Source organism: Typopeltis vanoorti, chromosome 17 (assembly GCF_054136105.1).
Source record: "Typopeltis vanoorti isolate ZY-2024b chromosome 17, IOZ_Tvanoo_1.0, whole genome shotgun sequence".
Lineage (NCBI taxonomy): Eukaryota > Metazoa > Arthropoda > Arachnida > Uropygi > Thelyphonidae > Typopeltis > Typopeltis vanoorti.
The window spans coordinates 104,424,218-104,442,935 of record NC_143565.1 but is presented as its reverse complement, the minus strand read 5'-3'; the positions used below and the strand labels follow the sequence as shown (position 1 = coordinate 104,442,935).

The 18,718-nt window shown below is 37.4% G+C and overlaps 1 protein-coding gene and 1 pseudogene across 1 annotated transcript in view; one reads left to right on the top strand and one right to left on the bottom strand.

The window, feature by feature from the left end:
- The window catches only part of LOC150097734 (equilibrative nucleoside transporter 2-like), a 260,759-nt gene extending 242,332 nt beyond the window's left edge, over window positions 1-18,427 (bottom strand). The window contains exons 1-2 of the mRNA XM_090407215.1: window positions 18,408-18,427; window positions 2,609-2,771 (exon numbers count right to left, since the gene is read on the bottom strand). Of these exons, the coding sequence (XP_090263341.1) occupies window positions 2,609-2,769 (161 nt within the window). The 5' untranslated portion in view covers window positions 2,770-2,771; window positions 18,408-18,427. The remainder of the gene's footprint in view (window positions 1-2,608; window positions 2,772-18,407) is intronic.
- LOC150097735 (5S ribosomal RNA) lies at window positions 16,070-16,188 on the top strand (annotated as a pseudogene).
- Window positions 18,428-18,718: the final 291 nt, after the last annotated feature.

The window sequence follows — 18,718 nt, the reverse complement described above, 5'->3', positions numbered from 1 at the left end:
GAAGGAATTGAGGTAGAACCTCATAACTTACACATTGTTCTATGTATTCTTCAAGAACTGTTATACATTTGTTACAACGATGCTGCCATTTCGAATCCTCTGTTAAAAAATCTTTCCCTTTTCGCACAAATCAGTCCTCAGCTGCAGATATGAATTCATATTAGTAAATTTTGTTCCTGTGAAGTTTTCTTTTTCTTTTTTTTTTTTTTTTAATTTGGGAATAGAAAATAGTCAGATGGGGCCAGGCAGGACCGGCTCTGCCAAAGGTAAAAAACTTGCATTTGCACAGGAGGTCAAATTGTGTGTGGGGGTGGGGGGGGATTAAATCATAAAAAAGTAATTTATTCCTTCTCTGTTGAAACCAAACTTCAGGATGTCGTTAATTAAATTTTTAATAATAAAACTTCAATAATATTATTCATAAAGAATAATAAAACTTCATTGTACTGTATATATTTTTAAAAATCATAATAATTAAAAGAATGTAGTGTTAAAGGCTTAATTCTCTCTCTCACTCTCTCTCTCTTTCTGAAAAAAATATAGTTTATGATCATTTTTCATTAAGTTATGAATTTTTATTAGCTAATGCTGCTATTTAGAATTTATGATCAGAGATGTTGGATTTCATAAGCAGGTACATTGTCCTGCAAAAGCAACATGCCTCTGCTTATTTCCTCGCAACGTTTTTCCTTCAGAGCTGCTGTAACAGTTTCACCTTTTTTGAAGTACTTGGTAAGCATTACACCATCCATATCCTAAAAGACAATGGCACGAACCTTCCTGGTGACTTTTTAGTTCGAAACTTCTTTGGCCATGGAGAACCTTTGTGTTTCCACTCCAGTGACTGTTGTATGTTCTCTGGGTCATAGCGAAGAAGCCATGTTTCATCAACGGTGAGAATACGAGCTAAAAATTTGCACCTGATTTCTCAAAATGATCAAAAATCCCTTGATGCACATTTTTTCTCTTTTGGTCGGCATTCAAACCTTTGGGGACACTTTGCTGAGAGTATCTGCATTTCCAGATTTTGGTAGATAATGACACCAACTCGTTCCCTGGATGTCTCCAGAGTCTTTGCGATGTTTTTGGCTGGCATTTGTCAGGTGTGATCGCTGTGGAAGGTCTCCAGCCCAGGATGCACAATTTTCAATTATTGGTTATACTGGTAGGCACAGTCCCCTAAATTCTCACGCCATGTTTGGTGAATCTCAGTTGCAGACTTTTCTTGCAGCACAAAAAACCTGATGGCCTGCACCTCTGTGTCTTCGAATTTCTTCAAAACCACTAACATGTTTTCTTACATATCCTAAATGAAAAACAATAATTATTACGATTTCAGGTAACCTAGGTGTTAAAGGGTTTTAAGATATGGTCTTCCTTGTGGTTTATATCAGAATGCTTTAACATCATTTTTGTTCTAGGTGTTTATCAGAACTTTTCAGTTTCCCCCCCCTCATACAGCTAGTTACTTTCAACCGGTCCTTTCACCACATCACTAGTGACTTCCTCTTCTGAGATATCGCAAAGACACATGTTGATATATCTACAAGTCCTATATGCTGATTGATATCGAATTTACTGAATTCCTCACGTATACTTCCAACTCACTTACCATCACTGTTCCTCCTCCCTCCCCATTGACCTCAAGTTCTGTAGGATGTTATTTTTATGAGGATGAAATACATTTATGAAATGTTCATTTAACATCTCAACTATATCCGCCTCAGTGGATATCATTCACTGCAACCAGTATGCTTCGCAAAAAAATCGCTTTCCGAACGAAGTCGGATAAATAGTAGCTTACCGTATATAAGTGACCTGAAAGATATATCCCTCACAAAACAATTTTTAAAAAATTGCACACACACCTTCACCCCACATGCCTTATAATTCATTTTTCGGTGAACTGAATTTTCGATGAATTGTTGTTTTTCGATCAATTACATTTCAATGAATTATGTTTTCGATTAACTGCTGAACGGTGAATTGCTTTTTCGGGGAATTGCCTTTCGAGGAATTGCTTTTTCGATTAATTGTTGTTCGATGAAATGACTTTCGATGAATTGATTATTCGGTGAATTGCTTTTTCAATAAATTATCATTAGATGAATTGTCTTTCGGTTAACTGTTTTTTGGTGAACTCTCCGGATACCCAGAGACTCACCACAGGAGACCCAAATCAACCATCATACACACAAATCCTATCATACCTCTCCTTGAATTCATCATCAGGGAACTCACAACCAATTCTGGTAATCCATTCTACTCACTTATTTGCTCACACTTGGGTAAAGGATAAAATCAGGAATATTACTTCTTGTCACCTATAACTTTATTACCATTTTTTTTTCTTGACCTCGATGAGATTGCCAGATAACTGTGCTTTTCATCTTAATATTTTTCATTGGATATACAATACTTAGCTTATGTTCTAGAATACTCATAACAAAACATCATGTTCTAAAAAACATAAGTTCTATTCTTTAAATTTTCCATCCTAAAATACACAAAATGCATTAGTTTTCACCCAAGTTAAAAAATGTTGATGATGTGTAATAAAAGTAATAACAAATTGATATTATAAATGAAACTGTTATAGTGAACATACCTGTCTGGTGGTGGTGGTGGTGGTGATGGTGGTGACGGATTTTTAGGAAAGTGCCCATGGTTTAGCGGATTCAAAGTTTTACAATTATCATCCAACTCATCTACCAGTGGATTGTATGGAACTGAATCTGATGCCAGTTTAAATAACCCATCATGATTCATATCTGAAATTACATAAAATTGTAATACTCTATATAGTATGAAATACTAATAGAAAACAAAGGCAATATAAAAGTATCTCTTCTATTGTTGCATTTTTTTTATGTTACTCCCACCTACAAAAAATTACAAACCTTTACTACCATGGATGGACTAAGATTATTTCGATTTTTTTTATTAATTTTATATATTTTGTGTTTTTATTTATTTTTTACATAATCCAGAAACCCTGATCTAGAGAATAAACATGGATATTTTCAAGCTACTTCAGTCCTCCAAAAAGTAGGGGTGTGTTCTCACACCACACTGTAAAATTCCTTTCTCACCTAAAGACAATCACAAAAATCCATATCCATGGTGAGATTCAAACCCACAGTGTGTTGATTACACCAGTATCATGCATACATAATTCTTCTTAAATATTGTAATTATTAATATTGCACAGGAACTGCTATGGAATCCAAGGATTCATTCCAAAAACCCACCCTATCCCTAAAATATCTATGTACTTCAAATATATTACTTGAAAGCACTTACAATACACTCTGGCAACCTATACCACTAATTCACCACACAATCCAAGCAAAAAATCTAGTCCTAATACCCTTGCTGAAAACATTCTTACTCCATTTCCTGAGGAATGATGCTTGTTTTGCCTCTCTAGCTAAGTGCAAAAAAATTTCTTAAGTATCAATCCTATAAAACCCCCTTTAGTAGCTTAAATGTTTCTAAAATATCCTCTCTTTGCCATCTATCAACCCACTTCTGCAATCCATAGACTCCATTACAATCCATAGAATCTATTACTGTAGGAAGCATTCCAAATGCACAAAATGCTATCTTTGTCACTCACCTCTAGATAATCTCCATCACTTCCTCATTCCTAACAAACTTGTGTAACCAGAGATGAGTACAATAATCCAAATGTAGCTGTACCAAAACCTTACAAAGAAAAATGCAAACCTGCATATCTCTTTTTTTTTTAACATGTTCATCAATAACCAAGTAAGCTAGAGCTACCTTAGTCATCTTTGCAATATACCATCTAAACATAAACTTCCTACCCATGAATATTATCAAATCCTTAGTTTCATCAATTTCCTGGAGTATATGTTAGCCTGGTTGGCTGAGTGGTTAGCTTATCTGCTCTCCAGCCAAAAGGCTGCAGTTTCGAATCCGCCTTGGGCATGGATGTTTGTGATTGCCTGTGAAAAAACTAGAGGTGGTGGGCGGTAGATGGTATTGGTGTAGTTACCATTTGTTGTAGTTGGCGAATTGAGTGGTGGAGACAGAGGTTTAGAGTAGGTGCCCTCCCGCAATGAGTATTTGGACTCCCTGGAGGTGTCACGTAATAATATATTTCTGGGAGTAGCCTCCATAGCTCAGTCGGTATAGATGAAGCCCTTTGGTCAGAAAGACCTGGGTTCCATTCCCTTCCATGACATCAGAAACTTTTAGCTAGTCTCTTTCGACTAGAGGTGATTTAGCCAGTTTCATATGGAATCCAAGAGGATTTTTTTCTCGTGGTAACTCAGGTTTTTTCATCCCTCAAAACAGGCAAACTGGCCCCGTGAACACACATCTACAGACATAAATACATTCCTTCCCCCCAGAGTCAGGCTCTGCAACAAGTAGATTGAGATCACTTAAAGTCGCATCATGTAAAACAGCTGACCCTGTACTAAGCATGATATAACGCAAAGAAGAAGAGACATATTTCCTGGAGTGTCACAAGTGAACATAGCAGTAGATGTGAGCTGTGCTTAAAAAAGTGTTTTTAAATAGCGCATAGTGTGACATTTTATTGAAAATTGTGCTGCATTTTTTCAGTTTGGAAACAAGTTTACTTCAGTAGTGCTGTTGTTGGAATTTTCTGTTGTCTACATTGTGTTTAGATACTTGTTTGTTCGTCGTACTGCTTCTGAAAATGGTGTCCATAAAGAAACGCATGCAAGGCTTCAGTATGAAGATCTACTTCAACCTTGGATTTTTCACAGATGTGTTGCGAAAATTGCTAATGTGTGCACTACAAAATGTGAAAGATCTGTGGACTATTTGGTTAACTTAACCAAGAAAAAGGAAAGCATTAATATATGTGAAAAGTGTCTTGATACATTACAGAGATCATGGGAGGAAGTGTCAGGATCATAATAGATGAGCGTAGGTAACAGTTAGTGAATATTAAAAGAAATGAAACATTGCAAGAGAATATTAAACATCTAAAAAAGAGATTGGCTGATGAGAAGAAGGAGGAAGTTAGTATTAATAAGAAATAGTCAAAGGATAGTTGTATATCATTGTATCAGGACTCAAGCTTTAGAGGTGTGATGACTAATAAAATGCATAAAACATGCTTTCCTGGTGGAACAATGAAGCAAATAACAGATGTGTTGCAGAAAAGGAAAGACTGGGCATCAAAATTATAATGATGGTCATGGGGACAAATGACTTAGCTGGGGGGAGGGGGGGGGGAGAAAATAGAGATTTCAGAAAGTTGTTATAGCAGGTAAGGAATAATAATGTTGTTGGAAAAGTCGTAGGCATGGTGCCCAGATATGACAATAGCGAATTGAGAAGGAGAGCAGAGACAATGAATAGTAAGATGACTGAGCTGTGTGAGGGGTTCAATTTCTAAATCCATGGAATGAATTTGAAAGAAAGTTGGAATAGTTTAAAGTTGATGGATTGCATTTGAATGGGTTTGGTGTTGGGCATTTAGAAAGGATATTGTTTTCTGAGAAGGCACAGAGTCAAGAAGTTAATGTAGTAAATGATCAGAGTCTACTTGTGAAGAAACATAGCACAACTAAACGGATTGTACAACAGAAGGAAGATGGATATGATGTTGAAGATGTGGTTGCAGCAGCACATGGTGATGAAATGCATAAAGGTGAGGATGAGACAGGTAGAAAGAGGCAGGATAAGGAAACGGAAGTAGTCAGACTAAAGAGAGAGGTGTGGTATAGCAGCTAGAATAGAGAATGTTGGTGCTGGTAGAATGGTCTCAAAGACACAGGGACTGTAATGTTTGTACACAAATGTAAAGTGTATTCGAAACAAAAGAGCTGAGTTTGCTGCATTGATTGAGTCAGTATTATTATTATTATTATTATTACCCCAAGACCTTATGGAGTCAAAGACTCATCTGGGAGGTCCTTTTATCACACACACACACAGATCATCATACTGTGCCTTGAACACGTTCAAACTCCCTGCAGACACCACACTCTCAGGCAAGGCATTCCAATCATTTACAACTCTGCACGAAAACCACCCCCCTACTCACACCTTCTTTATACACTATTTCAATTAAGGGGATATTAAATCCCACATTGTTTTAAAACCGAATAAGAAACTCAGAGATTGGAATCAGAGAGTTTCATGCCGAATATAGAGAAAATATCGGCGAATACTAGCATGAGCTAATGCAAGTAGTCCTAGTACATAGCACAATACCAGGCAACTCGTTGCAAAGGTGAGTAAAGTTCTGATCGCTATTCCACATTATGGAGTATTTTCCATAATGTAAAAACACACTTCCTAGGAAATGTATGCTGTTATTACATTATGGTAGGAAGTCATTACCCAGATATTTTCCATAATGTAAAAACACACTTCCTAGGAAATGTATGCTGTTATTACATTATGGTAGGAAGTCATTACCCAGACCGGTTTCAGCCTTTTTTTGAGGCTTCATCTGTGAGTAGCTAGACCAAATTAATATCAAAGGGTATAGCGAAAAGAACTTATATACTCTAGCTACTCACTGATGAAGCCTCAAAAAAGGCTGAAACCGGTCTGGGTAGTGACCTCCTACCATAATGTAATAACAGCATACATTTCCTAGGAAGTGTGTTTTTACATTATGGAAAATACCAAAGAATAGCAATCAGAACTTTACTCACCTTTACAATGAGTTGCCCGGTATTGTAACTTCATGGAAGATTTTAATTACAGTAATATATAATAGAAGCAGGAGATAGTGTATAGGAACAGGGAAAGTGAATTTGTTGAATTTCTGATGGATAAAATTCTTAAGCAATATGTGACTGAAAAGAAAATGCTATGGAGGAGGTACAAGACAGTTGGTGATCAGATCCATGAAGAGTATAAAGTGCAGGCTAGAAGGGTGACGAGCATGGTAAAGAAAGAAAAGGTGCAGTATGAGAGGAGATTGGCTGGTCAGGCTAAGGTTAACTCAAGGGAATTTTTACACTATATGAAAAGCAAGAGAAAGAGTAATTATGGCAGGCTGACCTTGATGGATAGTCATGGCAGCAGAATAACAGTTGCAAAGGATATAGTGGAATTATTGAACGAACACTTTATCAGCATATATCATATTGGTGTAAATGATGTGGTGCAATACATAGAAAGAAGGCAAGTATTAGGAAAATTGGAAGTGAAAGAATCATACATGTATCAGGTGTTGGTTGGGTTAGATGTTAATAAGGCTTTGGGAATGGATGACATGTCACCACATATTCTTAAAGAATGTGCACCACAGTTAGCTATGTCTTGCAGTGGGTAGGATTCCTATGGAGTGGTAAGAAGGCAAAATAGTACCACACCACAAGCATGGTTCTAGGACAAGAGTTTAAAATTATAGACCAGTCTGTATAACTGTGGTTATGGTCAAGATGTTGGAGAGATTGGTTAGGAATAAAATAAGGGATTGGGTTGATAGACATAGCATTCTTATGATGGTCAGCATGGATTTGTCAAGGATAGGTCCTGTTTTAGCAATTTATTTGCGCTTGATTTGCGCTTAGATAAGTTGATGTACAAGCTGCACAGGATGGAAATAGATAGTATATTATTATTAATTATTATTATTATCCCAATATCCAGTATTTTATTCCTAACATGCTGTCCAAGACTCATCTAGGAGGTCCTTTTGTCATATACACAGCTCATCATACCATGCCTTAAACACACTTAAATTCTCTGCAGACACACTCTAAGGCAAGGCATTCCAATCATTCACAACTCTGCATACAAAAAAACTTGCTTCTCACCCTCCCTGCTCACACCCTTCTTACACAGCTTCCAGGGATGACCCCTGACACTATCACACAGCTGAAACATTTCCCCTGAATCAATCTCATAAAAACCTTTTGGTAATTTAAATGTTTCTATCATATCCCCTCTTCTCCACCTATCAACCAACTCTTTCATCTTCTATCTTAACTTTCTTGATACTTACAAAATGTGTTTCTAGCCTTACATTTGATATAATGAAGTATTCAGTATAGGTATCAGATTTCTGTGATTGTATTGAAATCTTTAAATTAAAGATGCCAAGTTATATTCTTGGTTTAATCCTTTATCCAAGTGTGAACAAACAAAGTTTGCATGTGAAGTAACTTTATGACTGGCCTACTTGTAAATAAAGGCTAATGACTTCACATCAATTGCCTTAATATCCTGTAATGCAACAAACATATCCTTATGAACATGTATATAATACTACGCATTATGGGAAGGACCACTATCCAGGCTGGTTTCACTATATAAGTGAAGGGAAGTCTCCAAAAACTCAAGCAATCCCTCAGATCACTCTAAACTCAGCAAGTGCGAGTGACCTGAAGAACCATTTTACTCAGAAGTAGTTCCACTCAGTGACAGGCCCACCCTGCCATGGAGAGAAACCCCCAGCAGTGGCTCTGCCCAATGACAGGTTCACCCTCACCACTGAGCAGAACCATGAACTCAGCAGTGGCCCCACTCAGAGAAAGGCAAAAGCCTACCCCTGAGCAGAACCATCCTATCTCAGTGTGGTAAATGCTTCTGTGCAAAGGTACATCAGTGGGAGCTAGACCCAGAAATGATACCAAGGTTGAAGTAATGTGAAAGTTATTGTACATAAAGTAGAAATACAGTGAGAAATTGTGAGCTTTTGAAATGAAATGTTTCAGGAAAATAAACAGAATACAAGACTAATGCACAAGTGCTGCAAAATTTGAATATCCCTAACTCAAAAATTCTTAACACAGTTAAAAAGCATCAAATCCTTTATTTTAGTTACATTATGGAATGGAACTAGACAGACTTCCTCACATGGTATTCAAGAGCACTATGGAGGATCATAGTGCTATTAAATACCACAGTGTACCATTAGGAAGGCATGTAACTAAAGTGTCAAAGAAGGATAAATATTGTTATTTTCCTTTTCCATCATAAACTGGATTCTTGGATGTATGCTGTTGAGGTGACTGAGGAAGGAGTCTAATGTGTCTGGGCCATGAGGCCAAATAGAGAACACCTCATCTACATATCTTAGCCAGATAGAAGGTTTGAAAGGGGCTGAGTCTACGGCTCATTTTTCAAAATTTTCCATATAAAAATTGGCAAGAGAGGGTTAGGGGGAGGAACCCATGGAGGAACACATTAGACTCTTTCCTCAGTCACCTCAACAGCCTACATCCAAGAATCCAGTTTATGATGGAAAAGGAAAATAACACTAGTTTATCCTTCCTTGACACCTTAGTTACACACCTTCCTAATGGCACACTTTCCTTCACTGCATATAGAAAATCTAAGCACACAGGCAGATACATTCATAAACTCTCCCACCCCACTCAACAATATGGCATTATTAAAACTCTAACCAAGAGAGCCCACAATCTTTGTCCCAGTGAAACTGCCCTTTCAACTGAACTCAACCACATACACAACACCTTCCTCTCCAATGGCCACAGTGATTACAGTATTAAAAAAATAAGCTGTTCCTCCCCCAATCCCTGGCCCTCTCTTCAAAATGAGTTCAGAAATGCCATTACCATACCTTACATCTGTGACACATCAGAAAAAATAGATAAGACTTAAAAAAAGTACAACCTTCACACAGCATTTAAGTCCCACCACAAACTTGCTACCCTTATCCGTTCTACCAAAAATCAACTCCCTCCTCTCTCAGAGCCTGGAGTTTATAAAGTACCCTGTTCCTGTAAGCTGGCATACTTTGGACAGACAGGTAGATCAGCTTAGAAGAACACAAGTCATATATCTGCAACTACAACTATGGTCAGTCAGGCTTGGCAGACCATGTTTTGTATACAATCCACAGGATATCTTAAATAAAAAACACCATGTTCAACCACAGTAAATTCAAAACAGAAAGACTATTTTTAGAATCTGCAGCAGCTCTCAGAAATCAACCAAATCTAAATAAATACGGTTGCATTAAACTTCCAAAAATTTGGGAAACATTAATCATCAGAGATCCCACCTTACATTCTAGGCCACCTACAAATGCCCATAGAGGGTGCACCAACTAGATAGGACTTGAGAGTCACCCACATGGTTAGCTTAGTATTGTGTGGTATTTGTGTGTATGTTACATTAGTTTTTTTTGTAATCCTTGAAGCTGTCTCAGTGACTGAGATGAAATACTGGAAGTATTAAAGTCTGTTTTAATCCTTTCCGAGTGCTGTATACATTCCATTAAGCCTCCAACATGATGTCCTCACAGCACTTAAGCCTCAACACACGGATAACTTAAACATTAAGACACAGGCCAGAAGAGTGAATAGTATAGTAAGGAAGACGAAACTGGAATATGAAAGAAGATTATCCCTAAGATCCAAAGAAAATCCTAGGGAATTTTTTAGATATGTGGCCAGTAGGAGGAGAAATGACCGTGGAAGAATGATATTGTGGGATAAAAATGGGAATAGAGTGACTGATGCAGAGGACATAGTGGAATTGTTCAATGTATTCGAGTATTTCATCCTAGAGGAGTCAGTTTTAATGCTAGAGGGATAGGGCTGGGTTGAGGTTTAGAGGTACAGGAGGAGAGTGTGTTTCAGATACTGAGTACTCTGGATGTCAGAATCTGTGGGACGTGATGGTATTTCACCACGAGTTTTGAGAGAATGTGCTAGGGAACTGACAGTGCCTTTGACCTGGCTTTTCAATGAAAGTCTGGCTACTGGAAAGGTGCCCATGGAATGGAAGGAAGGTAAGATAGTGCCATTGCATAAGGCGGCAGCAAGCTGGAAGTGTCTAATTATAGACCAGTTTGTGTGTCATTAATAGTTAGTAATATCTTGGAGAAAGTAGTGAGGGACTGTATACAGCATTGGGCAGATGAGGGTAATGTTATCTGTGAGAGTCAACATGGATTTGTGAAGGGGCGTTCTTGTTTTAGCAATATGCTAGCCTTTTATGATAAAGTTACAAGAGCATTAGATGAGGGAAAGGCATATACTGCCATTTTCTTAGACTTAGCAAAGGCATGATACAGGGTGCCACATGATAAGCTGATATCTAAGTTGCAGCACATGGGTCTGGATGTCAGATTGGTCAACTGGATTCAGGATTGGCTGTCCAATAGGTATCAGAGAGTTGTGTATGGTGGGGCAGTTTCAAGGAAGCAGAGGGTTACAAGTGGGGTCCCACAGGGCTCAGTGCTGGGACCTATATTGTTTAACCTATATATCAATGATATTGTCAGTGGATTGTAGGGGGATGTTCAGTTGTTTGCAGATGATGCAAAGCTGGGAAAGATTATTAGTAATAGTGCAGATGCAGTAGCCCTGAAAGAGGATTTGAATAAGCTAGATAGATGGGCAAATAAATGGGGATGTCAGTAAGTAATGCAGCAAAATATAAGGTCTTGAGGTTTGGGAAAAAACATCGATGGAACACTGCATACGCTATGAGAGGAGTTATACTGGAGGAAGTAGGGGAGACAAGAGATCTGGGATTGATGATTGATAGAAACCTGAAATTTAGGGGACATATTGCAAAGGCGGTGAAGGTAACACAGAGGATTGCTGCATAATGAGAAGGACACTGACCTGCAGAGATAAAACAGTTATCATTCCGTTGTATAAGACCCTGATCAGACCACACTTGAACTACTGTTCTCAGATTTGGTCTGCAGGATTTGAAGGGGATAAATTAACTGTGGAAAGGGTACAAAGGGATAACAAAGATGTTTTCAGGACTGTACAATGATAGTTATGAGGATCAGCTGAGAGAATGTGGACTGCAGAGTTTGGTGGATAGAAGGAGAGGTGATATGATTGAGACTTTTAAACTGCTGAGAGGTGGTTACAAGGTTGACACTGGGGAGTTCTTTTGCTTGGTTGAACAGTGGGAAGGAGTGATGACAAGAGGCCATCCCTGGAAGTTACAAAAGGAAACTGTGAGCAAGAGGGTGAGGAGTGGTTTCTTTGCATTGAGGGTGGTTGAACCATGGAATGCATTGCCTGATGGAGTGGTGAGAGCGAGAACGGTCAATGAGTTCAAGGAGTGGTATGATAGACTTTGTGTTTCTTAGGAAGGACCTCCCACGATGAGTCTTTTGACTCCATGGAGGCCTGAATAATAATAATAATTATTATTATTATTATTATTATTATTATTATTATTATTATTATTATTATTATACGTATTCCCCACGAAGTGTAATACATGTTACAATTCTGCTACATCACTTGCAATCCTCTGAGAAAAATCTCTTTCCCTTGTTGCACAAACCAATCCTCAGCTGCAGATATGACTTCATCACCTGTGGTAAATTTTGTTCCTTTCAAGTGATTCTTTAAATTTGGGAATAGAAAATAGTCAGATGGTTCCAGGTCTGGCGAATAGGTTGTGCGAGGCAGACATTGAAAGCCCAAGTTGTGTATATTGTCTGTTGGGTGTGTTGAGCAGTGTGAGCAGGTGCAATGTCCTGCAAAAGCAATATGCCTCTGCTCAGTTTCCTGTGGCAGTTTTCCTTCAATTCCTTCAGAGCTGTTAAATAAAGTGCTGTAACAGTTTCACCTTTTTTGAGGTACTTAGTAAAGATTACACCACCCGTATCCCAAAAGACAACGGTGAGTTGTCTTTTGGGATATGGGTGGTGTAATCCGGCAAGAACTTTCCCTGCTGACTTTTGGGTTAGGAACTTCTTTGGCCATGAAGAACCTTTGCATCTCCACTCCATTGACTGTTATTTGGTCTCTGGGTCATATTGATAAAGCCATGTTTCATAAACAGTCACAATAAGAGCAAAAATTTGCATCTGATTTCTCAAAATGACCCAAAATTCCTTCAGATGATAGCACACATTCTCTCTTTTGGTTGGCATTCAAACATTTGCGAACTCACTTTACTGAGGGCTTCTGCATATCCAGATGTTGGTGAATAATGACCTCAACTCGTTCCCAGGATATCCCCAGAGTTTTTGCAATGTTTTTGGCTGGTATTCATCTTTCATCAAGGATCATGGCATGCACTGCATCAATGTTTTCAGACATGATAACTGTGGAAGGTCTTCCTAACACGGGGGCAGCTGTTGTCTCAGGATGCCTAGTTTTAAACTTGGCCACTCATCTGACAACTGTTGGATATGCTGCAGCACAGTCGCTTCAAGTCTTACACAAAGTTTGGTGAATCTCAGTTGTGGATTTTTTCTTGCAGCATGAAAAATTTGATGATGGCCTGTACCTCTGTGTCTTCGAATTTCTTGAAAACCTCTGACATGTCTTCTTATATATTCTAAAATAAAAAGAACAAATTATTGCAGTTTGATGAAACATGGGAATTAAAGGGTTTTAAGATATGTTCTTTCTTTGGTTATATCAGCTGCTTTAATATCATTTTTGTTTTAGATGTTTATCAGAACTTTTTAGTCCCCCCCCATACTGTTGTTAGCAGATGATGCAAAGTTGGGGGGGGGGAGAGTGTTATGAGAAGTAGAACAGATAGCTTTGCAAGAGGACCTAAATAGACTGTCTGAATGGGCGAGTGTGTGGGGGGGGGGGGGGGGAATCTCAGTTTAATGTTACAAAGTGTAAGGGTTTAAAATTTAGGAAGCACAGATTGGATGCAGAGTATAGGAATGGTGAAGATATTTTGGAGGAGGAGGAGGAGATGAAGGATTTTGGGGTTGTGGTGGATAGACTTGAAATTTCGTGTAAATTTTGCTAGAATTGTGAGGATGACAACGGATTATGGAAGTGATGTGAAGAACAATGACATGCAAAAGTAAGAATGTTTTGATTCGACTGTACAAGACTTTGATCAGACCACATGGGTTACAGTGCATAGATGGTCCAGAGATAATTGACTAAGTTGGTATCTAGTCTTTGGAATGTGAAATATGAGGACAGATTGAGAGAATGCTAATTACAGAGCCTAGTGGATAGAAGGAAGAGGGAAGACATGAATGAGACATATAAGTTGATAAAGGGTAATTACCAGATTAGCGTAATCACTAGTCAATTACTAGTCAATTGCCTCTGAACTCTCACCAACAAATCATCACCTTTTGAAAACCAGGCAACAAAATCTATGCACAGTAATCCAATATGCATCCTCATCAAAGCAAATAAGAATGGTATAGTTCCATTGTACAATAGAACTAGGCCATTCTTATTTCTACATGTCAGTTTTCTCCACATCATTCCCATAATCTGCTGTGTTGCCCTCACAATTTTAGCAAAATGTCCACAAAATTCCAAATCCCTGTCCATCATCACCCCCAGATCTTTCATCTCCTCCACCTCCTCTAAGATATTCCCACTAATTCTCTACTCTGCATCCCATCTTTGCTTCCCAAATTTCAAAACCTTACTCTTTGCCACATTAAACTGACATCCTCCCACACACACACACACACACACACACTTACCCATTCCGACAGTCTATTCAAGTCCTCTTGCAAGGCTACAACTTCTGCTCTACTTCTCATAACTCTCCCCAACTTTGCATCATCTACAAACAACTGTATATCACCATTTTTTCCTTGCAATGTCATTTACATACATATAAATTAAACAACAATGGCCCCAGAACAGATCCCTGGCATGCAACACTAGTGATTTTTCTTTTCTTTTCTTGGATATCATTCCCCAATACACAACCTGCTGACACCTATCAGGCAGTTATTCTCCAATCCAACACATCCAATGCACTAATCTACCATCCAATCCCATCTGTTTCAATTTACCTATTAGCATGTCATGTGAAAATCTATCAACGGCCTTTGTAAAATCTAAATATACTACTGTATATGTATCTCCCTTGTCCAATGTATTCATCACCTTGTTATATTAAGTAAACAGATTATTAAAACACAACCTTCCCATAGCAAACCATGCTTTCCATTAAAGAGAATTCTGCTGCTGTCAACCAAGTTCTGAATCTTTGTCATCACTAGCTTCTCAACACCATAATCAGTGGTGTGTTGGCACCGGCTCGTGTGAGCCAGTTGAAATTTAAAATTTAAAATTTTAAATTTTAAATTTTTCAAATTTATTAACAACCGGCTAAATTTTTCAAATTTAGCCGGTTGTTAATGTTTTTAAGTCGGGCAAGCCGGTTATTGAAATTCTTTATGAAAGAATAGATGATGAATGGTGGTATATACTTTTTCTCGTAAATATTTTGAAATTGTATAATAAACACTTACATATATTATTATGATTATTATTATCAAAAATAAATGCATAAAGGAGAATTCACAAAACACAAACTCAATTTACGAACGAGAATTTGGAAACGATTTTATTTACTAAACAATGTTGTCGCGACGGCTACAGTCTCTGGTCATTTGATCGACTACGAGTGGTAATATTAGTGTTACATTTTTTTTGTTCAGGATTTCATTTGATGATAGGTAAGTTGTACGTAATATAGGAAAATTTTCTTTAATATATGTTTTTATTTTGTTTTTTAATAATTAAAATAATTTTAATCAGGGTTAGAGTTTTGCGGTCGAAAAAGCGGATAGCCGTTAGTTGAAAAAATGAAATAGAACGAAACTTCTTAAACATTAAAAGGACAAAATTTGAAGAAGCAGAAACAAAGACATCTGAAGATACAATAGAACTTTGTGAAGAATCAAATGTTTCATAAAGCAAGCTGGTTGTTAAACATAAAGCGAGCCAGTTGTTAAAATTTTACCAACACACCACTGCCTTAACCACAAACACGCAGATTGGTCTATAATTCGAAGCCTTAGTCTTATTACCCACTTTATGAAGCAGAATAATTTTGCCTTTTTTCCATCCCTTTGGATCTTGTGTGACAATCTAAGACTCATATTAAAAAAGGTAAGTTAAAGCTGTTGTTAACTCCTTGGAACATTCCATCAAAACAGGTGACGATATATCATCAAGTCCTATTGCCTTGTTGACATCAAAGTTACTCGATTCCTCACATATCTCCTGCTCGCTCACCGTCAGTGGTTCTTCCTCCATTCTCACTGCTCTCAAGTTATGCATTATATTACAATCACAAGGATGGAATATTTTAATGAACTGTTCATTAAACACCTCTACCAACAACATCTTTCCATAATCATGTAAATGGCCAGATCGGTTTGAAAGCACCAGTTCTCATATGATCACTGAAGTTAAGCAAACCTGAACTCAGTTAGTACTTGGGAGGATTCCTACCTGGGAACCCTGGTTGCTTCTTGCATTAATTATTTTGGAGTGGTTTCTTTGCATGGAGAGTGATTAAATTGAGGAATGCATTGCCTGAGAGAGTGGTGAGAGCAAGAATGGTCAATGAGTCCGAGGAGTGGTATGATAGACTTTGTGTTTCCTAAGAAGGACCTCCCACAAAGAGTCTCTTGACTCCATGGAAACCTGAATAATAATAATCATTCTTCCTTCTACTGGCCACCATATCAAAAAAACTCCCTGGGATTTCTTTTAGCCTCATTTGCATAACTGCTACTCATAGTACACTTTTGCCATCCAGGCATGCTGTTTTACCACTCAATATAGGTAAGTCACTGCAACTTTTAGCTGTCTTACAATTCAAGCACTCAACCACACCATCAACTCACTTACCCCATAGCTACATCCAGTCTTTTGCCTGTACTGTTCACATTCAATGATATCTCATAATCCATAAACATGCTACACTTTTGGCACACCCAAACTCTCTCATCTCCCTTTTAATTCCCTCCACATGAATATCTTTAATCTATCCCCAGTTTCATCTGTCCCTTTGGATATTAATCTCACCCACCCAGTGAAGGTTTTCTCATTTATCTTCTTGTCTTTAGTTTATTAACATCATTATTTTTCTTTTATTAATATCATGATTTTTAGTTGCATAACATTGTGAACACACATGGGGCATGAGTTAACAATGCAATAGGAAGAGCAACATGATAGGCATCTTTCATTGGAAAATAACTCAAAACATGTCACAGTGTAAGGAACCTTTATAATGACTTTTTCAAGTAAAAATGACTAGCCAGTCTCCCACAAAGGTAGTAGGATTTTCTTCTGAACCTGTATTTTTTTTTAATCTTCAAAGCAAGAAAACCAGCTGGAACATGTGCAATTAACAGAGAAAGATGCATTTAATGGGTAATGCCATACCCTTTGACTGGAAAAGCCAAAGTTCAATTCTCATTGTTACGTGGGGAATCTTTATGGTTTTTCATTCGAAGGTGAGTTAGCCGATCTCACAGGACATAGCAGGTTTTTTTCTCCCAGAAACTGAGGTTTTTCATCCCTACATACAAGCAAATCTTCCTTCGAAACACCAATTTACAGACAAAAAAACACTATTGTTGGTGACGATGAGCAGCATGGAAGACAAATGTGTAGTGGAGTGGTCTCTCCTGCGATGAGTCCTTGGACTCCTTTGAGATGTCACACAGTAATAATAATATTTTAATATGCTGTGTTAAAAATGATAGTGGGATTGTGGAATAATGATTATGAAGACATTGAGAATTTGTAGACTGCAGACCAGTGGCGGCTCGTGGCTTGAAATTGTGGGAGGTGCTGCAACTTTCAAAATATACATACAAGCTGTAAGTACGTGTTTGGATAAAATATCAAAATTATGGTAAAAATTTTTAAAAAAATTAAATATGAAAAAATATTGTTTATTATCGATAAAATTATACAGTTTAGTATAATTCAAAATTACTTAAAAATAAAATATATTCTTCTTGTTTCGTTTCATGAAAAAATATTGTTTATTATCGATAAAATTATACAGTTTAGTATAATTCAAAATTACTTCAAAATAGAATCCATTCTTCTTGTCTTGTTTCGAGCGAAAAGGTTAATAACTTTTTCCTTTATGTTTGTGTGACTGTTGAAGAATTTTTTTCTCCATTGAAATCATCGCAAGTGCATTTAACCTATCCTGATTCATAGTGCGCCTCAGAAATGTTTTTATTCTCTTTAATGTTGAAAAACAGCGTTCAGGCTCTGATGTAGTCATAGGAATTGTCAAGAGAATGTTTATCAATACAGTAATTTCACTAAGAACACAAACACTCTACTACTGGCGCAAACTACATATAAACAACAGTGGAACTGCGCGACGGACAGTGCCGCATTACGCTAATAGCTCGCATCTTACTACAACGTCCATATGCTTGCGCCAGTAGCAATATGACATGTGGTAAACACAGTGCTGCTAGCGTCCTTCGCCCTCCAAGTGCTACAAGATGGATTTTTATTATTTTTTATACAAAATAAGAGAATTGTATAGGATTGTCGATGATAAAATTAAATATTACAAGCAAATATAAATAAATTAATAAATATATTTATATATCGAGAAAAATTGGGGGTGCTGCAGTTCTACTGTATCTATGCACGAGCCGCCCCTGCTGCAGATACTAGCAAACAAGAGAAACAGAGGTGACATGAGAGACTTACTAATTTTCGAATGGGTTATACAAGATTTCAGTAGAAGAAAATTTTCATTTTATAGAGGATGGGGGAAAGGACGAGAGGACATTATCTCGTCCTTTCGAAGATCGAAGCTGAAGCCTCAATCCACTCTTAAGTTTGTTTTGGAAATTTCCAATGTAATATTTGTAATAAAAGGAGAGAGAATATTTTATTAATCAAGAATTAATTACAAATGAAGCTATACACAATATACATTAATACACTGCATAATAAAAAAAAAAGAAAGAAAGAGTGGAACGCCAATGACCGACGCTATTAAAAGATGTACGCTCTTT